We start from the raw sequence: 10,436 nt of genomic DNA, 5'->3' as shown, positions 1-10,436 counted from the left end.
ACAAACAATAAAGAACTGGAAGCAGGGTTGCCATTATGTTACTGTAAAATTAACATTATCTTACTGTCACTAAAATTTACGGTTTTGTACTGTTAATGCAAAATACAGTGGGAACTGTTTGTTTTTGATTAAATAATAATTTAATTAAATAATAATTAAAGTTAAAAACTATATTATAGCTGTTTTTTTTCCTTTTTACAGTATCTTACAGTTGATTGATCTCTATATTTGTTTTAATTTTTTTGGCCTAATAAACCTATTTTAACCTAAATTAATACTTAATTTAGCAGATTATACACATAGAATTTGTCACACAACATACGATTAAAGAAATTTTTGTTAAGAAAAAGGCTATAAAAGACTTTACTGGTTGTTACTCTGCCCAAATTCTCTGTCCAAAGCTGGCTACAAGCACATAATGCAAACCATGACAAAATGTTGTGAGTGAGGAACAGAGCTATTACTGATTTTTCAATCATATACAGTATTTAAAATGTGAGAGCTTTTTATTGCACTTGACTTTTTATTTTGGTATAAAGTTAGAAACTTTACATGTAGAACAATTGTATGTTAAACAATTGACAGAGACTTCTCTCTCAAAATGCCAAAAAGTACAGAAGTCCAAGTATTGGATGGCAAGGGAGTGGGTTAGTGGATGACTGATGGCCCACATGGAAGACACCATGTTCTCTCAACCCAGCATCGGTAGCCTTCGGACTGCATGTGAGACAGACAGAGAAAGATATGAGTTCCAAAATAGATTGCAACTTCTCAAATACAAAATCAGCATTCCCCTTATTTCCTCTTATCACAATGAATGTAGCGCATAAAAATAAAATACATATATATCCCAAGCCCTAAACTAACTCCTCAATAATTATATAAAAAAAACTGTCAATAGAACGTTATTTAACAGATTCTCTTTTGTATCAACAATAAAGCGCTGTTTAACAATAACAGGTTAAAACTATTATAATCCTTCTGTAAATTAACAGCAATTATTTACAGTGTACATATATAAAATAAAAACTTTGTGTAAACGTGTTATTAAGTCCTAATATGTAAGTATGGTTCTAATATGATGTTTCAGTTTTTTTCCATGTATCTGTATATTCCAGTATAGTATAGTAATGTTGTGGGAAAAAATTATCAAATATTGTATGCTTTTGTCTTGTTTTTCTAAAACAGCTTATGTTTAACCATGAAATGGTGTAGGCCTGGTGAGGTTTTGTGGTTAAGTGTGTGAAACTGTCAGTGTGTGTGTGTGTGTGTGTGTGTGGGCACAGCTGGGTTATGTTAAAACCAACAGTACGCACGCACTGATACACTCACACGCTCACATTGTGCATGGGGTTCCTACGTCCTCCATGAATGTGGAACTTCCTACACTTTTAAACTACGTCAGCAGGCCCAGTGGAGCACGTTAGTGGGACAAATACATGTTGTACCTACGCTTGTTCTTTACTTTAATTACTACTGAACATATAAAAAAACCCAAATCTTAATCTCAAAGTATCCCTCAGATTATCGAATCCTAAAAATATCTTTAACCCAAATCCCATTCTCATCCCTTTAAAGAAAGGAGGAGTAGCAAAAAGTCCATGCTCTGAGGACACAACACAGCCCTTCCTCCATATGTACACATTGAACCACAGAACCCTTTTACATTTTAACATTTTAGGTATTTCATGATCTGATCTTTATTTTTACATATTTATGGTGACTGAAGGTTACTTAAGTCTGCTTTGTGTATTAGCTGTTCCAAACAGACATACTTGAAATTAAGGTTAAAAAGCTGGCCGTCATAGAGGCAAGATATAGGTTCTTTCAGTCTTTCCTGGAAGGCATTCATAGTGTTGCACTGAGTTGTTAACATGAAAAGTAACACATAGCTGTGTAAAGAAAGAAAATGGAGAGCTTGAGTGCAATAAAACCTAAGTTTTTCCACCACACACCTTGCCAGTCGGAAGTGAAGGTGAACGTCATATGACAGTTCCTAAAAGTTACAAAAAAAGTTCTGATTTTGATGTTGGTGTAGGGGGAGGTTAGTGGTTGCAGCATGTTGATGCCTTCGAGGCTTAATCTTGTTCTACAAATACATATAATAACGTGTCATTCATCATCAACATTACCACCAAAGAGGTCCAAGATCACATCACCACATCTGCAGAAAGAGCAATATATTCCTATAAACCCACGATGATCATGTATGAAAGATAAGTGCTGCAAATGGAAATGAGATCTAAGATAAGGTTTTATTTGATGTGTTTTATTTTTGAGCAAACATGCACACACAAAGTCACATACCTGCCATTCAGGCACTGTATCATTGTTGGCCTGGCATTTATCTTTTATCAACTGCTTTGAAAGAATGCCTTGCAAGCTTATACAATATCAAATTACATGCATGTTCAACGCATGTTCATTGCCAAACCAGCTGGCAGCGACACCACACAACACTTTTTTAGTTTAGAAACCTCAAGTTCACAAGAACTTCATAGAAATTAAGGTGAAAGTAAGCTTTAAAGTTTCTTTCTGACAGAAGAAGATGAATGCTCATTCCTATTATTACGTTTGACTTCGATAAAATGTGCATTCACAAGCATGAAATCTAAATTAGATTTTTACATTTTGAATTTAAAGAAAAATCTAAATTTCAAAATGTTTTGAATTTAAAGAAAAATCTAAATTTCAAAATGTTTCTCTGTCATTACTCATTTTTCACGGAAGGTGTTGTCTTATGTTCACCTGCTATTTTTCCATGGTTAAAGTCAATTAAAATGTCCCTGATGCTGATACTCAAAATACTCCTGCAACAAAATCTTCTGCTCTGTGTGTTTCCACAATCATAAGACTAAATTCACTGCTTTTGTGCCTTATTGTGATGTGCGTGTGTGTGTGTGTGTGTGTGTGTGTGTGTGTGTGTGTGTGCTACATCCTTTTCCAGCTACTGCCTGCCTTTTTTTCAGCACCCCCACTTTTTCACTCTCTCAACACTAATACTCATCTTTTAGACAAAAATACCCCCCCCTCCATTTCCGCCAGTTTTGAGAGATCTGACATCACAGGGTCCATCATGTGATCCACCCACACAAAGCTTTGCAGTAATAAACTTGGCCTACCTGTGACGCACATACCTCCTCTGTGTAACCCTTTACAAGCCAGATCACTGTTTGCTAATGAAAGAAACAATTTGGCCCCATCTCTGTATTTATGGACAAACCAAAATCATTAAAAGATGGGAAATCAAACTAAGACTTGTCATATTAAAGGAACCATTCAGTTAATTTATTCTGCCTTGAAGTGTGTTTGTACATAATGATTTTATACAAGTGTTTAAACTTATTAAGATAAAACTCCTTTAAATGTATAATCTTGTCGTGCAGGTGGTTCAAACATTTAGGATATCACAATCACTACATAACAACAAAGGAGTGACAGAATAAATAAAAATAGAAATACAAAAAAAACACAAAGCACATACATTCATTAATGAAAACATTGAAAAAACATTGAAAACATTACAACCAAAGTAGTTGAGTGTAAGTGGTTAATACAATCAGGTATGAACATCAGATATAAACATAAGGTATACACACAGAAGGTATAGACAGGTAGTGTATAAAAGTATTGTAAACTCAAAGGAGTTGGCAAACATAGTAAAATTACAAGGTGAAACAAAATTTGCCTTTTGAATGTGGCAAGGCATGGTCTGAATAATCCTGACTAAATGTACTAACCTTCCACAAACAGAGCTTCCACTAGTGCTCACCAAACTTGCACTTAAGATTTCCACCTCATTTTCATTTTTAAAGAAATCCACTGAAAATAAAGTGGTAATATTCTTTAAACTCTTCTTGATATTCGGGACATTAAATGTTAAAAAACAAAATTCAATTACTAAATGTAATGCCAACTTGATATACCTTCAAAAAGTGGAAAGTGAAATTGGAAAATCTATGATGGAAAATGGAAACGCTGAAATTATCATGTGACTAGGATGCGGGCTAAACGCAGATCCAACTCAAAAACAACTTGAAACTGTAAACTGACCAGAACAAGTGTTGAAATCAGATCAGTTTCAGATTCAACTTCTCCAAATTTTGTTGTGCAGGAATACAAGTGTCTTGGCTAAGGCCCTAAAACAGAAGTGAGCAGCCTTTTTTGAGGACACATCAACAACTGTCCATGTCCAGAATTATGCAAGCTGATATTTTCATTTTATCTGGCAGTTAAGCAATTATTATCCCTACATTAAGTATAAAAAATATATATGATAAAATAATGAAAACATGGTTTCCAGCGCTTCACATTCCAGACTTTATTTTATTATACTGTAAATATTTCTAGTTTTCTCTCCTCTTCATGGCAATAGAACTGGTATCAACAATCATCTATTGAGAATACGGATAACTCAGTCGTTAAAAAATCCTAACACAGATCCATTTAGCCTACATCTCCCCCAGGACTTTTAAGCACATCTCACAGTCTTCCTCAGAAGATGCTCAGTTGTTAATATAAATATAGAGAAATATAACTAGCCTACACCCTAACTGAGCATGATTGAATATTGTATTCTCTGTTAAACACCAGAGTGTGTCATCTGACAGTAACTTTAACACATTGAGAGTCATAACAAACATTCATATTAGTTGATTTTCAAGGTAAATATTTAACTTAAAATATTACACATTAAGTGACTCTTTTATGAGCTAAGGTCTGCTAATTACCAGCATAGCTCATCCCCACTTCAACCTGTTTGAGAGATATAGCTGTAATGGGTGAAAACACCTGTGACCACATTCGTCAAATTGACCTGCTCTTGAGATAAACTTTATCCCCAGGAATGACCATAATAACAAGATACCATAGCCTAAATTATATGCAAATGTTTTCAGAAAGATTGATCAAACGACCACTGTTCCAGCTTATTTAAGAAGCATAGACTGTAACCTATACAACTATAGAAGTAGACCTAATACAGTAGTCTACAGTTGAAACGTCTGTATCCAGAATGTAGCGAAGAGTGAGACTTTCTTCGTGTCTCCTCCTCTCTGCTTGGTTCCTCCAATTATTGAAATAAAATACTGGAAAACGTACTTTTTGGCCAATGCGCGCGCGCCGATGTGACATAATGGAACGTGCCAGCCTAGAAAAGCTCGAGGCGGTGTGCGCGGGGGTGCAGTAGCCTACTCAGATCCTGCTCGAGAACATACGTCTGGCAACGGTTTCAGTAAAGTAGGCTATAGTAGGCTATTAGACATAGGCTATTAATTAAAGAGATATTTTACACTAGCTGTTTATATCTGTGAGGTTATGGGTAAGGCACCACTGTGAGGGAGTGTCGAGCAGTAACGTTAGGACTTCTATTAACCACGGAAATAATGATGAAGAAGGATATTATTAACTCGAGCCTGGCGGACGAGGCAGATCTCAAACCGCATCTCCGCGACGCCGAGAGCATCCTCAGCTCTCCGGACCTGGGGCTGCTCAAACTGGCCTCCCCGGAGCTGGAGAGGCTTATCATCCAGTCCAACGGTATGGTTACTACGACACCGACAAGCCCCCAGTTCCTCTACCCGAAGACGATAACGGACGAGCAGGAGTTCGCTGAGGGCTTTGTGAAGGCGTTGGAGGACTTGCACAAGCAGAACCAGCTGAACGGAGCCGGGCAGACGAACAGCAGCCTGGATCTGGGCACTAACATCGCCCCGGTCACCATCCAGCCTGATCTGCCGGTGTATACGAACTTGAACAGTTACGGTATCGGGCCAATGGAAACCACTGTCAACTACTCCACGGACACAGTCCCTTTCCCGCCTCCTCCTTCGCATCTTTTGGGGACAGCCCCGCCGGAGCTGTCTCGGGTCCAGCCGCCGAAGGAGGAGCCTCAGACGGTCCCAGACGTTCAGAGCTTCGGGGAGAGCCCGCCGCTGTCTCCCATCGACAACGACTCACAGGAGCACATGAAAGCCGAGAGGAAGAGGCTCAGGAACCGGATTGCAGCCTCCAAGTGTCGGATGCGCAAACTGGAGCGGATCTCGAGGCTGGAGGACAAGGTCAAATCGCTGAAAAGCCACAACACCGATCTGGCCTCAACGGCTAGCCTGCTAAGGGATCAAGTGGCCCAGCTGAAACAGAGAGTCCTCAACCATGTCAACAGCGGCTGCCAGCTGCTGCCACACGAAGTGCAGGTGCACTAGTCGGAAGGACAGACCTGCATTTGGGCTACTGACCAGCATATAAGCTTCATGGACTTTCTTAATGTTGGTTTTTCTGTATGTAGCGTAGCCCAGATGTAGGCTGTTCCCAGTGGAAATAATGCAGGCCACGTAGGCCTATAGGCCAAATGTAGGCCTATTAATAATCGGTTGATTGATTTGAGCATCGGCAAGATGTAAAAAATAGGGTAGAACACAATTCAAGATAAAGTGTGATAATGAGACTCTTCAGTTGTTATCAGTCAACAAATTAGACATTTTAATTCGTAAAGTAATTTCCAGGATCCCCATTCGCCTCCACCCAATGGAGAGCACAAATCAGTAGCCTATATATTATATATTAATCAAGGGATTTTAAATTGTTTTTTGGATTTATGCCGAAATGAAGAGCGTTTGCCTTTTAATATGGTCGATGTTTGAAATTCTGTTCTACCTCGTATATTTTACTGATGAACAAGGCTGTTTCTTTTAATGGACTTTGGCTTTGGGCTTTCCTGATGAGAGAAAAAGGCACTTATTGGTTCTATGTGCTCAACTTTAATGACAAAAAGCACAAAATTATTTTTTTTTTCCTGTAAAAATGTTTATAGACTTGCAGTGTCTATATAAAGTTTCAAACATGGACCAAACGGATTTACAATATTTCAACAAACGTAGCCTAATATTAATATAATATTTATGACACAGATACCCTTAATATATTAAGAAGTGGCTGTAAGAAAAAATGCACATACACCCACATTTAATATGTAAAAGATGACCTAGCCTAGACCATTTACCATTTATTTATGTAAGGAACAATTTGCATGATGTTTACATACTCGAATGTTGCCCACAGCTGGTTGTCAAAGGGTGCAATTCATCAGTGTTTATAATCTTTACTCTTTACAAACACATGTTTTATCTATTTTTTACTCTACTGTGTCCCTATTTCATTGTGTTCTTGTTTTAATGTGAAGAGGCGTAACCTTTTTGTTGCACTGACTGTTGCTGCCAACTCAAGCCTACAGTTGTTTGGCTGTATGCTGCTTTGTTCTGATTAAATGCTGCTCGGCAATAAACGCTGTTTCCTCCATTTTGACAAAATTTTCATATTTACATGCATGTTGTGAAAATCATAGGTCTAAGTCAGTGTGTGCAACAGTGAAGGAGCTGTTAGCGGAGGTCGGGATAGGACCCTTATGTGTTTCTCCAAAGAAGTTGGTCAAAATCAAGACATAGCCTACTATAATCATTAATTTTAAAACTATGTTCAGTTTCATAAAGGTATTCAACTAACTGGGTTGACTGAAGAATCAGTTTTCTTTCACTGCACACTAGTCCCAAAAATAACATGGAAAATAATTTTTATTAAGTATATTAAACAATATAAAGACAGTAAGAAATTATGTTGTGGGTTATTTGGCAGGGCCAACAGAAAATTAAAACGATAACTGGCAACAACTAAACAAACTAAACAACATTATATCATTATAAATAATAGTGATTATTTTTCCTGGATCACTTAATGTACGTTATTTTGATAAGGAGTACATTTACAGCTGCTCCTCTACTGAATTAGTGAAGTCAGTGTTGTGTAATAGGATGGATTCTGGAAGTGTGTGTGTGGACAGCTGCATCACATCATCACCATGGTGTCTTTCTCCCTCTGCTGGTTAATTGAGGAATTGGTTAGAATGACATTTTAGTGAATATGTTGGGATAGTTCTGACATATTGAAGGATCTTCAAGAGGATAAGATTGATTTCACATGCCATTGAACAGATGTCAGCCCATAATAATGTGAATATGGGTACTGTATGGCTAATTTATTTTGTGTATATGACTCCTCAGCAAGGCAGAATAAATCTGATTAGATGGGGTTCCTTAAAACATAATGTTATCAAATTATGTTATCTATTATCCACATTTATGTAGGAGTCCTTCAAATCAGGGTTAGACCAAAATACTAATAATATCACCCTTTTCAGTAAACAGTGTTGTCCACCTACAGTATGATGAGCAAGAGGCTCTTGTCTGACCACAGTTCAAGAAAATTAGAACTGCAAAACCTACAAAATGTAATTTTCATAAAGCTATTTTTGATTATTGTAAGCTATGGTTTTTGTGAATTGAATAATATGTATTTTAATATATATAGTGCATATCGTTTCGGCTAAAGTCATACAGTAGAGCCCTAATGGGGGAATGGAGGCCTCCCTCACAGACAATAACTGTGTATAATTTCAAAAGCCATGTAACGGAGAGAAAAAAATATTTAATGTTTCAGCTGAGTTGAAATATAGAAACAGAAATGTTGCTTTGGGCATGTTGACCTCGAAGGTAGGAAGGTAGCATGCCGTCAGTCACTCTGAGGCAGGAATAGATGGGATTTTGACAAAACACAGCTTAACTAACAGCAAAACCAGAAACTAATAGCACACTAACACTTGTCTCCCTTTATGCCTGGCCCTGTCACTCATGATATTATATCCTTTGCTGATATGATGTTTATTTGTTGGGAAAATCTAATGAACCTATGCGCAAATGAGCTACTTTTGATCACAGTTTTCGCATGCATTCACCTGGTTAGTCTACTTGACGACAGGATCACCGTGCACAAATATTTTGTACACTTACTGGCCGATTACATATCTGCGTGCATTTTCCCTTCATAAGCAATCACTCTGAAGAGCTTGTTGCTGTACAGTTTATTTCTACATCATCTGACAGCAAAAAGTGGAACATTGACATCTTGAGGCAGTTGGGACGATCAACATGACCATTTTACTGCTGGAAGACTGAGCTTTCATGACACCAAAAAATGTGATTAGTCAAAAGAAAATCTGAATCTCAACTTTACTTTCTGGGGTTAAAACAATATTTATGACAAAATATTGTAAATCTTCAAAAACAAGAATCAACTAATTGTTAGTAACTTTTTTATTGTTTTACCACAAAGTACAGATAAAAACATCCACAGCATATTCTCTCACCTTCATGGCCCAAACTGAGGAGGATGTGAAGAGGCAGTACAAGACCATTTAAAGTATGTTTCTTCGTGCTAGTAGAAGATCTAAAGTCGGCAACTTCTACCAAGCTTGATGGCATTTTTTTTGTGTAGATACTGTAATGTGTATTGCTTATGTAACAGAGTAACACATTCATTCACAAACAAGCCTAGTAATGAATGCAGATACAGTACAACATGGCTGTTTTTTTTGTTTGTTTTTTAGGTTTTTACTGTCTTTTTTTCTTTGTTGCAAGCATTAGTCGATACAACACAATCCACACATATGACTCAAAGATACCGTATTTACAGATCTGGTTTATATAGAGAGGAAGACGCATTAGAAAGGAGAACAGTTGAAAAGTTTGGATTTTACCGGAAAAGAAACAGTCACAACCAGTAAGAAGTTAAATGTATGCAGGATCAAAATTGTCTCCCAGGTTTGTCGTGATCATCACTCCCTTATAATAATCAATACTTTGGTGGGGCGCTTTGACTGGTGCCTCATTTTCTTAAACTTTGAAAGTCAGTGGCACATCTGTGATTTCAGGTTGGTATGCTACACTTGACAGTTAATTAATGCAACAATTACTCTCAAAATAAATGCTTTTCTGAATTATATTTGCTTCAATCACATAGTCAGAATCACTTTCTTTATGAAGTTGATGAAGTTGACCACCACAATGATTTGTGTAGTGCTTTGCCCTCTCAATCCATCCTCTTCATTTGTGTTTTTACTGGAAACAACAGCGTTCAAAAGGTATGCATTGCCCGCCAGCAAGCCTGGCATATGATTTCTAAATTACCAAAATTCACTTCAGTCCTCCAAGCAGCATTTGTTTTATTACAGTTTGTAATTTGGTCACACTGCTCATTATGGCATCCTACAGCAAAAACAGTGAACTGCTTCTACAGCAATCTTTGGGGAAGTGAAAAGAGCGAATACCCGGCAAGCCAGTTTTAACTGTGGAAACTGTATTAAAACAAGGGTACAAACATGTTCTGAGTGTTTGGTGTAGTAATGCACACCCTGTAATGGACTTACTGTAAAAACAGCTGTTAGCAGAAATGTGGAGTGGTTGGAGCCAAGAAAACCTGAAATATGTAATTCCTGCATTGATTCAAAACTAGTGGTAGAAACTCAGCAGCTACCTGGTCTGTGAACATATCAGCCTCCAGCTGTTTGATGCTTGTTAAACAGTGCTCTATGTACTTCTCCTGAAGAC

At 37.4% G+C, this 10,436-nt stretch overlaps 1 protein-coding gene across 1 annotated transcript; it reads left to right on the top strand.

The window, feature by feature from the left end:
- Positions 1-5,136: 5,136 nt before the first annotated feature.
- Positions 5,137-7,296, top strand: LOC114561696 (transcription factor jun-D). The gene has a single exon (XM_028587768.1). The coding sequence runs from the start codon at positions 5,385-5,387 to the stop codon at positions 6,201-6,203; it is 819 nt and encodes a 272-aa protein (XP_028443569.1). The 5' UTR covers positions 5,137-5,384; the 3' UTR covers positions 6,204-7,296.
- Positions 7,297-10,436: the final 3,140 nt, after the last annotated feature.

This window comes from Perca flavescens, chromosome 9 (assembly GCF_004354835.1).
Source record: "Perca flavescens isolate YP-PL-M2 chromosome 9, PFLA_1.0, whole genome shotgun sequence".
NCBI classification, from domain to species: Eukaryota; Metazoa; Chordata; class Actinopteri; order Perciformes; family Percidae; genus Perca; species Perca flavescens.
The sequence above is the reverse complement of the archived record's forward strand: the minus strand, read 5'-3'. Positions and strand labels throughout refer to the sequence as shown.

What these genes read in the sequence shown, in the direction of transcription:
- LOC114561696 (XM_028587768.1), top strand. Translation starts at nt 5,385, where the DNA reads ATGATGAAGAAGGATATTATTAACTCGAGCCTGGCGGACGAGGCAGAT.